The following is a 20,339-nucleotide window of genomic DNA, read 5'->3' on the forward strand; positions in this document are numbered from 1 at the left end:
GGTCAGCCCCATTCAGAGGAAAATGAAAGTGTTGAAAGGCATTGGCTGATTAAGATGAAGTTCAACAATCGGTATTGAAGCATGAAATGTGGCAGCATAGGGTGCATATATGATGCAATCTTAGCATTAATTTCTTGTCATAGTACTGACTGAAATGCAGTGTGGGGATTGTTCTACAGTATTAATTTTTTTCTCCAATTATGGGGGTATAGTGCTGTAATATGTACCCATAAAACAATAATTATGAAAGGTATACTAGTACTAGATGAAGAGTCACATTAATGTCTCCAAATAAAATATCAACAATTGGAGAAAAGCTGTCACTTTTTTTTATTTCAAAGATAGTCTTGTATACATTATGCTAGGATTTACATTTATTTGTACCGGAATCTTTACACTAAATTAATATAAATGCATGATATCTTGCACATATACATTTCTCAATGAGCCATGGTTCATTAATATACACTCCCACCTCAATAAATCATTTAACAATGATAAATTAATTTAGTATAAACATTTGATGCATACAATTTTTTAGTTTTATAAAGATAACATTACATACCGTAGTTTTTTTTTGTATTAGATAGTTTGTTCCTACTCTATCTTCTTCAAAAATATCAACACCTTGAAATCTGTTGCTAAAAGACCCAATGATACGATAAATCTTAGGTGTGATACAATTAGTATTTTGGTACGATTCATATAAGCCAACTTTAATCTTAAGAGTGATATTATCAATATTTTGTATGAATTAGATAGCCAATTTTAATCTCAAGTTTGATAGCATCATATAATTTGAGACAAAGAGTAATAGTTGTGCACCAGCCAAACATCACAAAACTTGTAATACTGAAAAAAAGGAACTAGGAAATGGATAATTTGAATAAGTCCTTGTACTAATTAATTTCATAAAATCAAAGTCAGCCGACTAGACGCAGCACTAAGTTAAGATTTTCCTATTGCATTTCCAAAATAAATGGTTCAAATGACATTTTGATTTTCAATTGTCAATGATTGAGTAGAAGAAAATCAGATATTCTGTAGATTCACAAGATTTGGGATAATTTTTCTTTTAACTTAGGTATAGTTGGTAATGATTAGGCAGTGCATCCAAAATAATTAATTAGCCGCAATAACCTTAATGAGAGATAAAAAACAGAGAACAATTAGGGTAGCCAAAATACCATTAGTAGAAGCCAACTTTGCAATATAAATAAGTCAAAAAGCACCATTATCAATTTTTTCTTAGCACTTCCATAAATGATATTGTGCACTTTGTGTGGTTATAACTTTTGCCCATTGAGTGGGAGGTTTTACCATAGACATCAAAACCAGCTGGCAAAAGAATTAAACAGCACTAATTTTGTAATATGCTAGTCATCAACAAATGAATTTTAGATTTTTATAAACTCCAACATCTTGGATTCATTTTTCGTTTAAGTAAGTTGATCATTTCAATTCAGGTAGTTTGTGTGTATCTCGATTAGTTCTACTAGGAGTGTGCTACCTCTTTCAACACAAATATTAAATAACTCTGTCTATCAAAACGTTTTACCTCTAGATTCTTGGTCATGACTTTTGTGTCAATACCTCATTCTGATACAAACAAGAATTCAAGAAGAAGAAAAAAGGGACAAGATTAGAAAAGAAAATAAAGTATCAGAATACAAACAATCTTAATTATTGATCAAGACATCCAAACGGCAAGTGGTCAAGTCAAATCGCTTTCTAAAATGGGCTCCCTTCTGTGGGTTCCAAACTTGTTAAAATTTCTTAGTGCTGCCAGAATCTTTATTTCCTTATTTAAGATTGAAAGCAGAGTGTACGGTAATGGAGAAATTATACAACTTATATAGCAGATTCACCCACTTTGAAATGTATTTATTAATCGTGTCTATGAGATAATTTGAGGTGAGAATAATAATAATGTATATATTCATTTAGATGGTGCAAAACTAGAAAAAGTTTTCAAATTTAGTCTTAAAAAGATGCACCGGGAAATCAGGAATTTGTGTAATTAATGATTATTGAACATAAGTTTTTCTTAGCTGCGCCATTATGTAGTAGATAATTGATGTTTAAAAAATAAACCACTTGCAATTTTGAAATTAGTGGCAATCATTGAAATAGATGTTTATATGGAAATTTGAGTTTTTAAAAAAATATTTTTTCCATACAACTTAACATAATATACTACGACCACGAGTATTTATTTATGTTTAAAAAATAAATGTCTCTGTATAATACAATATCTTTAACCATAAAATAGGAAGACCTCAAACTACTCTAATCAATCATTGCAAAAAATCAAATTGAAGTATAGCGATAAGATTAAAATATTATATATATAGTTATTATATGAAATAAAACATTATCTACGCCATGAAGCACGTCTAGACACACCCTTAACCTTATCTAGCAAACAAGATTCCATATTAAAGACAAATTTTGGTAGCTCAAATACAACAAAATAAAGTTGATACACCTATAATATTATTAGAGGTTTTGTGTTAGGCTTACGAAGTCGTTTGGTTAAGTGGCAATTTACCTTTCAATGTGAGATTTCTCTATCCAAATTTGAATTTCATTGGACTACGATATAAGTATCAGACATCGATTGAGAAACAAACAAACAAAAAAAGTATATGTATTAAGTACCATGCAACAGTGATATTTAAGTACGCTTGAACATAAGATTTAAACTTTAGAATGTTTTCATAGGTTGGAGTTTCAATGGTTTAAGTATATCATTCTTTGCTCGTTGAACTTACACAAACAGTTCATATCAAAATATACTTTCATATTTTTTATATTGTTCTGTAGATTAACATGATAATGAATATCAATTTCAGCTCAAAATATGAGATAGACATAATGATATACATTGTATGTATACTAGCATAATGTATCTCAAATAAATGGGCATTATACATATATATATATATATATATAAAAGATTCAGGAAAAGATTTAAGAGATTTGAAAATTGGAATTGGATAAAATTCTTAAGAAGAGAGAGGAATTCGAAAATATTAAGTTATTTTAAAGGAAGAGTTTTACGATTATGACATACAATTTTATAGCCTTGAACATGCATATTGGTTATTAGGGGTGTACAAAACCGAATCGAAAATCAAACCAAACCACAAATCGAGTCAAACTGAGAAAAAAAATCCTGCTAGTGGTTGGTTTGACTTGGTTTGGTATTGAAAAAAAAACCCGACTATATTTGGGTTGGTTTGGTTTTAACTAAAAAAAAACAACCCGAGACCAAACCAGCCGGACATTATATATATAATTTTAAAATTTTATTTTATACAAAAAATATTTACTTTGATATAATTTTAAAATATTTCTTATACTTTTTCATAGTTTTATCTTTTAATATATTATTTCAAGTTTGAAACTTAGAACTCTAAATGGTTCAATAAAGATTATAGTTCACATATGTTGGTAATTATAATAAAGCATAAATCAAAATCAAATTAATACTAATGCAAAAAGAAAATCAATTCAACACTAAGAATGACAATAATATTGAATATTTGTTCTTTGGTTTTACATTGGTTTAGACAATTCAAATACATAATCTAATTTTAATTTCCTTTAATATTTAGTCATGTAACTAATACTTATTAAATTTATTTTAGCATGATTTAGAACTTTTAAATTATGATCATTTTCATTATGAATTGTTAATTTGCAGTATTTGTTTTACGTGATTTCATTATTATTATTTTTGTTGATTCTTTTAGTGTCATTACTCATATCATATTTTGTGTTATTTTCTTAAGAAACACCTCAGATAGTTGTATTTTGGTAGGACTAAAGAAATATTTGAAATACAAGTAAATTATATGTTTGTATGAATACTTTACCGGAAAAACCCGAAAATCCAAAAAACCCAAAAAAATCCGAAAAAACCCGAGGTTGAAAAAACCGAATTTAATTGATTTGATTTGGTTTATAGATTTAAAAATCTGACACAAATAGTTTGATTTGATATTTGAAAAATCTGAATCAACCCGGCCATGTACACCCCTATATGGTTATCATACAGTGCCAAAACTTCAAGCCCAAGTCTATTTTCGTTTACAAAGGCCTGAAAAATGTCGAGGCCCGTATTTGGTATTAGTCCAGAAAATTCACGGGCCGGAGTCCATTTTGGCCCATCTTATCAGGCTGAGAATATGGCAGACTAATCTTGGCCCAATTTGATTAGCATTCGGCTATTCAAAAAAGGAAAAATCATATAACTAAACAAACATCAACTAGTGAATTACTTACTATATTCAATGAAATTTTTTATTCCATTTAGGTTCCAAAATCCAAGGCACTCTTTCTATTTATTTGTTGGAAATTATTTTTACGATCAGTGTATATATAATAAAAAATCATTTTTATTATATAAGTAAGATGGTACGTGAAATTAAGTTTGTTTACTACTAATACTCAATTTAATCTATCCATTTGACGCACCTAGTTAATGTAAGTATTGCTTACATGTTTACCGTCTTTAATAACACAAGAGGAAGTTGCTTACATGATATACATAAACAAGGATATCATTACAATAAATGTTAAGATCAGAAAATTGAGATACTGCAATAATGAATAGAAGATTAGCTTGCTTAACAATGGAGAGAAAACTTCTTCTTCAACACTGAAAGTCTTTACAAGAGAATCATTCTTACTACTGCATTCATTCTAATACTATCTCATCTATATATGCAGTCAGTTAATAAGCAAACAAACTAACAGATTCTAACAAACTAAATTTGTTAACTTACTTAACTAGTCTGTTAGAACTAAGTGACATATGTACATTTTACTAGCTTCTCAACATCCTCCCTCAAGCTAGGTGTATGAAAAACATTCTTCATTCCTAGCTTGGTAAGTAGATACGCATGTTGCACACAAGTTAATCCTTTGGTGAGTAAGTCTGTAGGTTGCTCTGTTGTCTTCAAGTACATAGGTTGAACCAATCCTAGTTGAACCTTCTCTCTGATGAAATGGCAATCAATGTCTATGTGTTTTGTACGCTCATGGAAGACTGGGTTGGCTGCAATCTGTATTGCTGATTTGCTATCACTATAAATAGGCACATGCATCTTCATCTGCACTCCTAGTTCTTTGAACAGTCCTATTAGCCACACAATTTCTGCAACTGTTGATGCCAAACTCCTGTATTCAGCCTCAGCTGAGCTCCTCGATATAGTGTTTTGCTTCTTGGACTTCCATGATATCAAAGATTTTCCATATGTGACCATGTAACCAGTAATAGACTTCTTGTTGTTTGGACAGGATGCCCAATCTGCATCACAATATGCAGTTAGTTGATTATCCACATTGGTACTCATAAGAATTCCCAACCCTGGTGATTGTTTAACATACTTGACTACCCTTATTGCTGCATCCATGTGTGATGTATTGGGATTATGCATAAACTGACTTAGAAGTTGTATTGTAAATGCTATATCTGGCCTTGTAATAGTCAAATAAAGTAGCCTTCCCACCAACTTCTGGTAAATAGTAGGATCACTTAATAGTTTATAATTCTCATCAGTGGGAGGAAAATGCACATCAAATTATGTAGTTGTAAGTTTCTGATTTAGTTCAATAGGTGCTCCAACAGGATTAGAGCTGGACAACCCCATATCTGAGATAAGTTCAAGGCAATACTTTCTTTGGTGCATAAGAATCCCTGTTGCATTTCTGGCAAACTCAATTCCTAAGAAATATCTCAACTCCCCCAAATCCTTGATTTTAAAATTGTCTTTGAGAGCCTTCTTTGTTTCTAGGATTAGTTTGCGATCATTCCCTGTGATCAACAAATCATCAACATACACCAATACCATTACCAAGCTCTCACCTCGATGCTTTGTGAATAAAGAGTAATCGTAATGGCTCTGCTGGAAACAAGAATTAGCTAAAGCCATGGTTAGCTTGATGTTCCATTGCCTACTTGCCTGCTTGAGTCCATACAGTGACTTGGTGAGTTTACACACTATCCCCCTCTCACTGTTATGCCCAAATCCCATAGGTAACTCCATGTATACTTCTTCATTTAAGTCACCTTGAAGAAAAGCATTAAAAACATCCATTTGATGTATTTGCCAGTGATGTGCAGCAGCCAAGCTTATGACAGCTCGAACAGTCCCCATCTTCACAACAGGAGAAAATGTTTCTTGATAATCCAATCCTTCTCTTTGGTTGTAACCCTTAGCTACCAACCGAGCTTTAAATCTATCTACCTCTCCATTAGCCTTATACTTCACCTTGTACACCCATTTACACCCTATGGCCTTTTTATCTTTAGGCAGCTGAGTGAGCTTCCAAGTGTGATTTTCTTCCAAAGCATGGATTTCATTCTGCATAGCTTCAATCCACCTTGGATCCTGTATGGCTTCCCGATAAGATGCAGGTTCCTTTTCTTGAGATATCTTAGTAACAAAGGTTCTATAAGTTGGTGTGATGCTCTCATAATCAACCACATCTCCAATGGGATACAAGCAATTACCAGCTAACTTCTTGGACAAAACATAGTCTGTGTGCCACAAAGGAGGCTTAGCAGGTCTATTTGATTTTCTAACAACAACAGCAGGAACAACAACATTAGGTAAGACTGATGATGTGGTCTGGTTCTGCGACATATCATCAGGCTGAGAAGCCTGATTATCCTGAGGAACTGCAACATCAGGGGAAACACATGTGTTGTGTGATTCACAAACTTGACTGTCATTAGGTTGGCCTTCATCATTAGAACAAATAGTGTCATTTCTGCTTATAATACATGGAGTAAGCTCACAATCTTCTACATGTGAGTTGAGCATAGGAAATATTGGATCAGTAGTATCTCCTGAACTTGATAATTGAAATGGAAATTTCCTTTCATAAAATATGACATCTCTGCTGACAAAAATAACCCTTGACTCAATGTCTAGCAATTTATATCCCTTCTGATTGACAGCATACCCAAGTAGCACAGCCTTTCTAGCCTTTGGGGCAAACTTATCATCCTTCCTCAAACTAGTAGCAAATGCCAAACACCCTATCACTCTCAGGTGAGTTAAAGAAGGTTGTTTGCCAAACATCAGTTCATATGGTGACATGTTTCCCAAAACTATAAGAGGTACTCTATTTATGATATATGTTGCAGCTTCTATGCATTCACCCCAAAATCTATCTGGCAAGTGCCCTTGAATTTTGATAGATCTTGATGTCTCTAACAAGTGTCTATGCTTCCTTTCTACAACTCCATTTTGTTGTGGAGTATGTGAACAAGATCTTTGGTGAATGATCCCATGCAATGCAAATAAATCATGACAGTTAGAACTCATAAACTCTCCTCCATTATCAGACCTGAACACCTTGACACATTTCCCAAACTGATTCTTTATCATTGCTAGAAATTGTTTCAGTACAACAATTACATCAGATTTCAAATGAATTAGGAAAGTCCATGTCCACCTAGACTTATCATCAACTAAAGTAAGAAAATACTTCATTCCATGATGAGTAGCTATCTTATATGGACCCCAGACATCCATATGTACTAAGTCAAAAACAACATCTACTTTGGTGTTACTTATTGGAAAAGGGACTCTAGTTTGTCTAGCTTGTGGACAGATAATGCAGTAATCAATAGAAAAACTATCATGAGTCTTAAACTCTTTTATTCTTCTAAGTACTCTCATAGGAACATGTCCCAACCTTTGATGCCAAAGTGCAGGATCTTCATCTAATCTGCTGGCGGCAGACAGTGCCTTTTGTGGTATTGCTCTCCAGTGTAGTACATATAATCCATCCTCCACCTCACCAATCCCCTTGACCTTCCCAGACAAGAGATCCTGAAATACACAGTGTGTGGGAAAGAAGGAAACAGAGCAGTTTAATTCTTTTGTTAGTTTGTTCACAGATAAGAGGTTAAACTTAAAATCTGGTATGCACAAGACATCACTGATCAGGTCACTCTCATTTAGTTGAAAACTTCCAATATGTGTAACTGTGGCCAAATCCCCTGTAGGTAGCTGTACTTTGCATGTACTTTTTACCATATTCCCAGCATACAAATAGTTGTGATCACATATCATATGATCTGTAGCTCCTGTGTCTATAATCCATTTCAAACATAAACTAGGATTACCTGTCATATTCACACTGCTGCTGCTGCAACTGTTTTTCTTCAAGGCATCAATCATAGTATTAATTTGATCTGGTGAAGATTTGTGTAACAGCTGTAATAGTATTTGTTCATGTGTGCCCTGGGTATTGTGCATTGGTTCTTCTATGCCCATGTATGCCTTCCTATCCACTTGATCCTGCACACAATGTGACTGAGAATATATTGTACCTCCTCCCATTGCTAAGTGATCTTGCATACCTCCAAGCACAGCATTAACCTTCTTCTTTCCTTTAAAATTGTCAAGATAACCAATCAATTGGTAGCAATCCCCTTTGACATGCCCAGTAGCATGACAATGGTCACATTTCTTTAGTTTGTTACAGTCTGCCCTAACATGCCCTTTCATGTTGCAGAAATCACAATACAGAGACTGAAAATTCTTCCTGGGATACTGCTGCTGCTTATTGTTTCTAGCAGTGTAAAGAGCTAAGGACTCCATCCCTTCACTAATGTGACCTGCAATTCCCTTCTGACTTTCATCCTGGATTATTAGTGCATAAGCTTGATTCACATTAGGCAAGGTGTGCATCATTAAGATTTGACCCCTAGCTTGTGAATAACTATCATTCAACCCCATTAGAAACTGTAACAGACGCTGATACTGCATCTGTTCAACATACTCCTTAGCCTTATGACAATCACAACTAGGTGGGGGTAAAATAGAATCATATTCATCCCACAAATTTTTCAATTTGGTGAAATAAGTTGAAACTGTTGAGACTCCCTGTGTAAGAGTGAAAATGGTCCTATGCAATTGATAGAGTCTAGATCCATTGATTTTATCGAAACGCTCCTTAAGATCAAGCCATACCTGGTAAGCACTGGTTGAGTATAAGATTCCAGATAGTAACTCCTTACTAACATTACAGATTAACCAAGAGATGACCACTGCATTGCATCGATCCCAATTTTTCTTCAAATTTCCTTCAAAATCAGTGCGCAAAACAGAGCCATCAATGAATCCCAATTTGTTCCGTCCAAGCAATGCAATCTCCATAGCCCGACTCCACAGGGTATAATTCTCCATCCCTGTCAATTGGATCCCTATTGATAGTGCTCCTGGTACATCCGATGAACTCAAAAACAGTGGATGATTGTGATCAATCATCACCGAGCTTCCAGTAATGGCTTCTCCTTGAAGTCTGCTACCCGATCCTCCAGATTCTTCCTCAATCGCGATGATCGAACGATGATCGAACGATGATCGAACGATGAAACAAGCGAGATAACAAAAAAAATCAGCAAGACGACAAGCTCCTAGAACATTCGCCCATGCTTTGATACCATGTTAAGATCAGAAAATTGAGATACTGCAGTAATGAATAGAAGATTAGCTTGCTTGACAATGGAGAGAAAACTTCTTCTTCAACACTGAAAGTCTTTACAAGAGAATCATTCTTACTACTGCATTCATTCTAATACTATCTCATCTATATATACAGTCAGTTAATAAGCTAACAGATTCTAACAAACTAAATTTGTTAACTTACTTAACTAGTCTGTTAGAACTAAGTGACAGCTGTACATTTTACTAGCTTCTCAACAATAAACACTAGACTTGGCATGTCATAGTCTTTTCCTCGGTGAGTATTTTATCTCCATTTAAATTTTGTGAATAAAACGATCATCATGATTACTTAACCTCCTATCAACAAGATATGGTATATAAACCAAACTAGATTTTTCGACCATTCAATTCTTGAAAAGACTTGGTGATACCAAAGTTTTGTAAAATTATTTCATTTTCACAAGTGATTAATATCTATCTCGAATTTTTCTTATATTAAGATATTTTCTACTGCCCCATCTTGTCTAGAAAAAATTATGCAAAAGTAAATGCAAACTTTTCTTTTTGTTTCGTCGGCTGGAGTCCAGACACTGACTACCTTTTTGTTGGCATGCACTATCACCAAAAGAAAATTGACACGCACCATAATATCCCTAATTAAATATCTTGAGGCTCAGTTTTTGGGATTAATTAATTTCAGTAGTGCTATATTTGTGTTGAAAAATTTAATAAGATAACGAAACATAAGTGCGCTTCATTAAATTTATGTTGAATTATTTGCACAATTACGATCGACAAAGTGGCCGATCGTAATGCCCAAGGTTCAAGTCATCAGAAGACGATGAGCTATAACGATTAGTGATAAAATCAATTTTTTTATTAAAATAATTTCAAAATATTAAAAAATAAGCCAGTGAAAAAATCAAGGAATATTAATATATATAATTTTTTGACAAAGAAATTCTGAATGAACTCTTATGCCTTCACTTTCTGAAATAACCTATATAGTTTGATACATGTGCCTTTTCTTACTTTTAGATTATGAGCGTTAGTTCCTAGAAATTTCCTTGACAAGTGAATGTCTTATAGTTCTTGAGTTGGGCAATCTCATCATAAATAAATTATTGAGACACAAAGTCGGGGAATTTAATTTTGTAGTCCGTTACATATATTTGTTTTTGTTACGTGAGCTATTTTATAAGAGATCATTATTATAGAAATTCTAGAAGACAGTCTAAAATTGTGATTTCGTTGTATGATCATTTTTATAGGAGATAGGTACAAAATACATAGGAAATCTATAAAAAAAAAATTAATACAGAAATAGTATTAAAACTACAGCAATGACACTTGAGCTAGGGGGCAACACATGGCCCATCTGCACATATCTCTTTGTACTTTTTTCTTTTCAAATTGGGTAAAGATAGAACAGTTTACTATTGTTTCAGCACTGAATTGAAATTAGAGTCTACTAGTTATAATTACAATATTTAGGTATATGTCCTTTTTATTTTCTTATTTTAGTTTTATGTCTATACTTTATGAGGTATCATTCACTTGTACTCCCGTATACATAACCCAAGTTATCCTCTCATTTGATCTTGTACCATACTTTGAAAGAAAAATTCTATCATTTAACTTCGTGGGTAATGATAAATTTTGTATATATTCTATCTCCAAACCCTATTTATGAATTTCACTGAATACATTAATGTTATTGTTATTGATGAATTTTATCTAGCGAATTTTGTTATACCAATAAATTGATAGGGGGGGTTTAGAAAATGGACAAAGTACTTTTTCTTCTCATTAATATCCTAGCTATAATTATAGAATCTCACTTTGTTAACTCTCTTTTTCTTCTAGTGTCAATTCAAACACTTATAAGTTGCCGAATAAAGTTAACAAAACCTCTACAACTCTTGTTCTAGCTGATTTTGAGAAAGTTCAAACTGAACAATCCTAAAATAGTTCCACGAGTTCATGAGTAGGATAAGGACAAGTGCTTGTCGGGATTATGATGGATTTGAAATATTATTAATCAAGGTAAATGACAATAATTTTTTTAATAAAAACGTATTACTTAAAAGATCTAAAGAAATGGACATCTGACCTAATTCACATTTCAAAAAACTAACTAAATGAAATGAGGATTGCTTAAATCTTATGAGGACATATTATCTCATTAACACCGATAAAGAAAAAATTTGATCTTCGACAGAAAAAGAGAAGGATAATATACATATCCCCTTCATTTTAATTGTTTTAAAAACAGTTGGTCCAAAATAATTATATCCTTCGCCTTCCTATTGTTTGACTAAACACGAGGTTTAAAAAACAAAAAAGTGAATTTTAATAAATAGATATAATTAATAATTTATTGCTACTTTTATCTTTAGAGCAGGGCAGTAGGCAGAGACGATATACTCACGTCTCTTATCTATATATTTCTTTTTTCGTAATTTGGACTTTACGGCTTTGTCGTGTTATGATGTTTCAAAATTGCAGTTAATTAAGGGTGGAAAATAGAAATACAAACTACTTGGGCGTGAATTGTCATGTACAGTTGTAAAGTTATATAGCTGTAAGATATAAAATTCCCTTTTAGCTACTCGCTACTCGCTAGATACACTTTTATTAGGGTGGGCATAATTGGGGTAAAATCGAAATCCAAATTAAAATTTGATCTTTTTATATCTTTGGTGTAGATTTTTTAATTACAGATTGAATTGGATTTAAACTTTTATAATTTTCTAATTTGGGACTTGAAATCTTAATACTATGACCAATATACGAGTAAATGAGTCAGGTACATAACAATTAAGGGATCTAGTACAGTAAGTTAAAGTTATTTTTTCTTAATCAGAAGTCTCACCGTTAGGTTATATTTTTCTTAATCAAAAGTCTCGATTTAAACCCTGTTTGTGTTTTTCATCGCCATTTGAGGAATTTATGGCAGTGGTCCTTATGGAAGCATATGCCAAAACTCAAAAGCATCAAAATCTTGATGTAGCTGATCTGTAATTGATCATATATATCATCGTATGGAAGCAACCTTAATAGGAGGTTGAAAACTTGATATGAATAAGACAATGAATATGACTGATGAGACAAATTTCTACCCTTTTACTCAAGACATCTTTGTCTTGATTCAGTTGATTTTTTATTTCATGAGTTACGGCGGCGTGCGTCGTTGTATGGGAGAATTAAGTAGACCAAAATGTTCATTTTCAATGGTACCACTGTCCACTAGCATGAGCCAAAGCCTAGCTATAGCTAGGACAATTGGGTAGATGATCAGTTATGTACGCAAGTGGCTTATGAAATCAGACTTTTCTATTACTAGATAATATATGAAAGTGTAATCCAGCCACAACACTCTTCGAACGGACTTTTGGTTCAATTCTGTATGTAACGAAAGAGTCAGATTTTTTACTAAATAATCGAATAGATTCAATACAATTTTTCTTATTAAAAGGATGTCGATTTGTATCCATGACTGACGGCGAGCATCTTACTTTAGTCTATATGAGTTTTTTTTGTCTTTGACATGGAAGAATATTGAAAGAAAAAATAAGAACTTGTGGGCCAAAGAGTAGAAAATACGTACAACTTTTGTCATAGACGTTTCAAACTTGAATTCCTATTCAACGTTTTTTTTATCTCTGAATATAGTTGTGGAACTTCACTGTTTCCTCTCGTGAAATACGTTTTGTCAAGCTTTGCACAGTTAGCTAGGCCACACTAGTTTAAATTAACACCCCATGCTAATTAGTAATTACTTATACGGTGACTTTGATAAGTGAGCTTAATTATACTTAGGACTTAGGAGACAACACATAATTATTGGTTAATAATAGAATTGGAATGGTCCACTACTCATTGGTTTTTTAGGTTTTTTTTCATAAATGTGGTGACTATAGTACCTACATTAGTTAAGTTTCTTATTAGTTTTGCTTTTGTCCTAGCCTCCCAAGTATGTTGGGTAAGAAAGTCATCTTATAGGTCAGTTTGGACAAATTTTGAATTACAAATAATCTTAAAATTTTATTGATCTAATAAATTAATAATAACAATAATCAGCTATTCTTTGATATAGTCCTCTCACATAATACATACCATCTCTTCAATTTTAAAATTAAAGCAGAAATTTCATAAACATACACTAATTTCAAATTAAAATTTTAAGTTCAAAAATCCAAATTCTATGACCAAACACCTACCTATATAATAAGGTAAAAAATTAATAAAAGAAGGTAAGTTACCAAAAGCGGTATCCTTATCTCATTTAACGTTTTAAGATAAGAATAGAAGAATTTGGATATATATATATACGATGGAATGCCATGTATACTTGTGCACTTTAACAACTCAAAGGGTCAACAGTCAACACATCTCTTCTAGCGGTGAGTACATAGGAAAAAAACCATTTTATTACTCATCTCCATTTTTTACTTTCGTGCTAACAAAATTGTACTATTAGATTTCTTCATGCCAAATCTAGTTGAATCCACCACTTCCTCCATTTTCTTAATCAGCAGTGAGTTTATATATATCTCATGTATTTTTTCTATCATATTAATATGTTAATTAGTTCATCTAATTCAATTTACTTTGAAGATCAATTGAATTGACTTTTGAAGTGAAACAATTAAGAACGTGTACCTTTTCATGGTGATAAGACGGCAAAGACAGAATATTTCATGTATGTCTTATGGATGTTTCCAGGAAGCCGCCCATGTGAAAAGATCTTTTGGGATAATACTGAAGAACTATAAAGCAAAGTCATAATTTACCAAAATTCTAAACAATAGCAACAAATAGAGAAACTAACAGAGTAAAAAGATAAGAAAAAGATGTGTTAGATTTTCTAGTATTCACACATATTTTTTTTTAGTGTGAGCCGTCTACATATCTCCTTTAAAACTAATTATCCCGCTTAAGCGGGCCGAGTTACTTTAGAGCAGGGCAAATCTAACAGGACCGGAAGATGTTCACTTGAACCGTGTCAATAAAAAATTATATGATATATGTAAGATATTTTTTTTTTAATGTGTATATATAAATTTTAGTGGTTTAGAAATTTGAAATTCACCGTGTGACGTTTCAAGATCAAACCTTAATCATTATATTTTATTTTATTTTGGAATCCATTGTCTGTTGCCAGCTCAGTGGCGTTTCCCATTTTCTTGTTTCCACACTGCTAACTTGTAAATTTCTTTAACCAACTTTCTAAAGTTTTCTAGGGTGAAATGTTAATGGAGTTTCATCTTGTTGTCACTTCTTAATCGATTTTTATGAAATTTCCAAATTAGACAATGTTTGACATATAGACTTGTAGTGAACTTATAGTGAATGTAATTTTTTCAACCTCAAACGTGCCTGAAGCAGAGGTTTAATACCTTTTACCACAAATTGTGAAAGGAATGTGTAGCACAAATGCTCCACTACAAAAACGAAATAAACAGATAGATTGGTGTTTGACCATGACTTTAATTGCAAAATTATAGTCATTATTTGCATGATTGAAGTTTTGGCCATCATTACTTGCAAATATTGGACTTTTGTAGTATCAATGTAAAAAATACTGATAAAATAGAACACGCTTAATTAAAAACTATTCATTCATAAATAAATAAGCAATCTTTTACCAATGAGGAAAAGATTACTTCAAAAGGGTCCCAGCACTTCCTCCGTACAGTGGACGTACCTTTATTGTGTACACATTTCTCAGTTTATAAATTCATGCCCCATCTGCTTGCTCTGCCTCACAACTCTCCTTGTATTTCCATTTCCTTCTCAAACTTATCACTACTTGTATCATATTTTTTCCTCTCTAAACAGAAGTTGTTTCTTGCACTGTATGTTGGAAGGAGAAAATTCGAATTATTATCAGCACAGAAAGAACAATGGAGAATCAAAATTATGCACCGCCCCATTCAGACGCGTCGCGGCCTTCACTTGGCTTCCCTCTCGGAACTGCGCTTCTATTGCTAATAATTTTCAGCTTGAGTGGCATCTTTTCTTGTTGCTACCATTGGGACAAGCTTCGGTCTCTCCGTCGATCTATTGCCAACGGCACAGATCTCGAGGCCGGCGGAGACCCTTCATATTTGAAATCTAAACGAGCATACATGGTAAGATTTCAATTACAAACACTCGTACCAAATTAGTTGGATCGGCTATATGAATCTATTCAATTTTTAGTTATCTTGGAATTTTATTCTAAAAAAAAGTCTAATCAATTGTCATGTGATGGGCTATTGCTGAATTTTATGGTTGCTCTGTTTTACAGAATTTTAAGCAAAACCAAATCTCAGACATGCCAGCAGTGTTAATGCCTGGAGATCAAGTACCCAAGTTCATAGCATTGCCATGTCCATGTCAGCCTCCCAGACCAGACAAGGTACTTGCTGAGGTTCAGCAGCAGCCGTCATCTCCAATGAAGCCATCTCCTCATACACCAGTACGGGCAGTGGCAGAGGCAGAGGATGTAACTTTCACTCAAATTCGTAGTACTTTTTACTTGTAAATATAAATTAACTTTATATGAGCAGTTTTCTACTACATTTTTACTCTTTGAGGCGTGGATGTGGTATATAAAAAAATCTTTTATGGTGGTTGTAGTAAATAATGAAGTGTGCGCAAACAAAATTTTATATTTTTGTATCTAAGAAAAAAAAAAAGTTATACATATGGAGTAACTTATAAGGTGCAAGGATATTTTTAAAAGCACAAGACTTTTTGACAGAGTGGTATGGATTTGATCCCAATGTGTAAATATCACAGCATGTTAAGTTTGTTTTTGATTCAAGTTGAAGCTAGGGGTGGCTTTCGTATTTGGTGTGGGATTATTAAATTTTGGTTCGGTAATCGATAAATTAAATTTCATATGGTATTCGGTAATAGCGTATTGAAGTTGTACTTGATTATATTATAAAGTTAATATTATTTTTTCAATCATTTCTATTTTTGTATGTCACGATAAAAATAGAAGATCAATGAGTAAGAAGACATAAAAAAAAAATGATACAACTAAAAAACATGTATTTGGGTTGTTTATGTTCATTTTTAACTTTCGTCTTTCGAATTGTACTAATGAGTAATAGACATGTTGATACATGATTTTCATTAAATAAATAATTCGGTATTCGGGAAATACAAATACCAAATAGTACTAATGTCTCATACCAAACTCAAACTCGAATATCATAATTCTGAAACTTTACACTCGAATACTATACCGAATACCCAATTACCAAAAATTTCAATTCATTCGATATTTTTTTTCCAGCCCTTGTTATAGCCAATAATCAATATCAGAACTAATATTGACGAGATAAATACAAAAGTGGCAAAGTGATGACATGGGTCCGAATTAATTTCTTTGCCCGTTTATGAGTCGATTTATTCTTTACTTCTAGTTTTGTAGACTCTTCGTAATAGATGTCAATGAGCTTTTAGCCATGAGTCATGATAAAAAATAGTAGGATGATGTAACTGTGATACAAACTAAATCTCGGACGTAGATGAAATTAATCTTAAGAAGAAGAGATGTTAAATATAAAAATAAAATCCACATTTTAAAACGAACCCCCCTTGCTTGTACTTGTCAAAAAAAAAACCCGAAAAGGACCAAAAAAGAAGAAGAAGAGAGAAGATACTCCATCAGAGGCGGAACCATGATTAAGAGTTTGGGGATTCTAAATTTTCTTTTAAAAAAATAGAGGGGGGTTCGGAGCTACAACTTTAGCATGACGGTTCTTTACTACTGAACGGTCAATCAATTTTGTTAGGGGTTCACAAGTTAATATACATATATATTTATTTAATTTTCTAGTACAAATACAGGGTCTACGGTAAAGCTACTGAGTTCGTCAGAATCCACAAACTCCAATCTAGCTCCGCCTCTGTACTCCATATGCAACTGAGATAATTGAATTCTTGCCTGTAATACAATATTAGATCAGGGCTTTTGGTACAAATAAAATTAAGTTTTTGGTTTTGATAATGCATGTATAAATTCTTCGCATCATTAAAGTAAGGGAATATGATATATAATAATAGATAACTCTTAATAGCAGAGTAACAATAATATGCTACTATGAATACTGATAACAATGAAATTATACTCATAATGTTCTTTTCTAAAACTATATATAAATATATATAGCTTAATTCCCTTAATTTAATATGAATAACATTACTTGCCTGAACGATGTTGTAAAAAAAATCATTTTACACTATTATATCGGCATAGTTAAGTCGATTGCTTTAAAATAATCAACTTGCATTACTATTTCGAATATTTTCGATACTTGCAGTTATGTTGCAAGTATTTCTTTACAAAATTACTATAGTTTAATTAACGATTGCTTTGATATAATCAACTTACATTACTAGTTTGATATTTTGGGATTTTATTTTATTTAAAAAAAAACAAACTTTAATAATGCCAAAAATTTTACATTATTAATATAAATTTGTCATGATTCTACTTTACCACTCAAAGATTTCCTCTTCTATCAGATTCGTTCTGTCTTTATCATTCAATTTATGCGAGGTCTACTCGGTAGTCGTAGTAATAAAAAAACAATTTTTACAAAACCAAATCTTTTACCTTTGGACAAGTGTTCAAAGCAAGTAATATTTGATTAGTAGTCACGTTGCACATACAAAACACAAATGATGGTTGATTATAAAGTGAATTGCGAATCATTCAAAATTATCAACTACAAAAAAAATCAGGTAAATATTTTTATTTATTTAAATATTACTACTAGAATATAAGGAATTAGGGATGAACAATATTTCATAGCTAAACAACAAAAATTTCATACCAATTTCAACATAATAGTGATAAATTATAAGAAAATTCAATTAGCTAAGATCGACTTTTTACACGAATTAACTAGAGAGTAAAGACTACTGGCAAATTTTATAGCTAATTCCATATTTTCTAGTAGCGAATATCTTCAACATACATGTTCATGTACATGCTAGCTGATTCTATTTTAATTGGTCAAGCATATAATTTATTTATTTTTGATAATAAGTGACGTTGAAATTTGAATTCCAAACCTTTGTCTAATTCTTTAATATCACATGGAAGTGTGTCACTATCTTATCTTAAATCGTAAGGTAAAATTACATTTATTTATATTCAATTACTAATCAATTGATTGAGTAATAGTAACAATCAACAGTCCACTAATGGGATGTCAAACTCTATGACTAACTTTCAAGTATAGTATCGATTTATGGATTGTGTGATGATTAACGCAAATATAGTATAAACCACATAAAAGAAGAGGAAAAGTAGAAAGTTAAGGGAGATAAAAGAGACAGATGGAATGTGTATTAACCACTTTATTACTCCTTATTTTTAACCCTGACCTAATTTTGCTGTAGAATGAAAGTGGCCCTTTTGTTGATATTAAAAGTTCCACCTTTCCCCACCACTGAACATGTTAACCATGTGCTTCCGTCATTCCTAATGATTTTGCACTTTGTCTATTTTTTTCACTATACATATAAACTTTCGTTTTTTTCAACCTTTCACTATCACAACCGAACTTGCTGACCCTTGCCGCTCATTCTCTTATTTCACCTTATTGTTCACTAAAAAGAACGAAAATTTTTATGAACTAGTTTTTGAGATTAAATTAGATATAATATTAGTATTTTTCTTAATAATCTCAAGTATAAATTCATTCACACACCTTCTTGACTATTGGTGTAAATTCACAAGGAAAAATCCTTTTGGCCAGAATGATATTTTACCTTTTTAAATATTTTTTCCCTTTTAACTTTAATACTTTTTAACTAAAAAATGAAAAAATAATCAGTTTATTTTAAAATAAAAAAAATATTATAGTTTTTTAAAATTTCTGGCCAAATTCTGATCAAATTTTCTGGTCATTTAGCATTACCCATTCACAAATAATCACTTCTCAAACTTTGAAGTTAAAAAAAAAAGAGTCATTAATTAACACTTCTTTTCTCTTTTTATTTTTTCCATTTTCCAAGTATGAAGAATGAAACAAATTGTCCATATAGTCCACTTGCTTAGTGCTTTTTTACTTTGCTCAAATATGCAATAACTGCAGTTTCCTTTCTCCATTGAAAGTTGTAGCTAGTTGGGATTGGTTGAAAAATGGAACACCAAGTTGGAGTGTGTGACTATCCCCTCCGTTATCATTTTTATACGTTATTATATTCTCATCATGTTTCTTCACGTACAAACTTAATTCAATTTTTAATAGGATAAACATATCAAAGTTCTTTTAATAACTTGATATCAGAGGATTAGTCCCATAACTAATCAATGCTAGTACATAAAGTAACTTGCAGCCATGTATCTTCTAAGTAATATTATTGTATCAATATTTTTTGTACAATTGATTAGCGCATAAAATTTAAAGCAATAAAACAATGCAAAAGGAAATTTAGAGAAAATAATATTTATGTCGAATTTAATACCTATATAACTCTTCTGCAAACCAACTAACTAATGACCCTGTAGGATTTGAAAATGTACGGATGTTAAGTAGAGCATGTAGATCTAGGACCCGTTGTCTGCGAGAATCCGTTCTGGAAAATGACATTTTAGGGGGAAACTACAAGTGCCAACGTTAATGACCATATCAATAAAATAATGTAGATGATGTAACCATTTATAAGAAATTTGATACTTTTAAAAATTAATATATTAAATACGTCATAATAACATTTATGTGGTTGTAAAAAATTTAAAATTTGTCTCACTGTCCATCAAAGCTCCACCTACGGGCTCCCAATAGTTTTAGCTTATATATTGTCTATGTATTAAAATTTTCACTCAATATCTTAGTGTAAGTTATT

At 32.1% G+C, this 20,339-nt stretch overlaps 1 protein-coding gene across 2 annotated transcripts; it reads left to right on the forward strand.

The window, feature by feature from the left end:
* The first annotated feature begins 13,756 nt into the window (after positions 1–13,756).
* LOC102587747 (uncharacterized protein At5g65660) lies at positions 13,757–16,134 on the forward strand. 2 transcript variants are annotated; one of them, XM_015313636.1, is made up of 4 exons: positions 13,757–13,882; positions 13,960–14,016; positions 15,321–15,613; positions 15,772–16,134. In XM_015313636.1, the coding sequence occupies exons 1-4, from the start codon at positions 13,813–13,815 to the stop codon at positions 16,006–16,008; spliced, it is 657 nt and encodes a 218-aa protein (XP_015169122.1). In that variant the 5' UTR covers positions 13,757–13,812; the 3' UTR covers positions 16,009–16,134. The 2 variants fall into 2 exon arrangements, with proteins under 2 accessions (XP_015169122.1, XP_006357755.2); XM_006357693.2 differs by lacking the exon at positions 13,960–14,016 and having other exon boundaries at positions 13,761–13,882.
* Positions 16,135–20,339: the final 4,205 nt, after the last annotated feature.

This window comes from Solanum tuberosum, unplaced genomic scaffold (assembly GCF_000226075.1).
Source record: "Solanum tuberosum cultivar DM 1-3 516 R44 unplaced genomic scaffold, SolTub_3.0 scf00244, whole genome shotgun sequence".
Classification (NCBI taxonomy): domain Eukaryota; kingdom Viridiplantae; phylum Streptophyta; class Magnoliopsida; order Solanales; family Solanaceae; genus Solanum; species Solanum tuberosum.

Excerpts from the sequence above, each read along its gene's own strand:
- LOC102587747 (XM_015313636.1), top strand. The coding sequence starts at position 13,813 with ATGGAATGCCATGTATACTTGTGCACTTTAACAACTCAAAGGGTCAAC. Across the intron at positions 14,017-15,320 it reads CTCCATTTTCTTAATCAGCA|AAGTTGTTTCTTGCACTGTA; the intron begins GTGAGTTTATAT and ends CTCTCTAAACAG. Across the intron at positions 15,614-15,771 it reads AATCTAAACGAGCATACATG|AATTTTAAGCAAAACCAAAT; the intron begins GTAAGATTTCAA and ends TCTGTTTTACAG.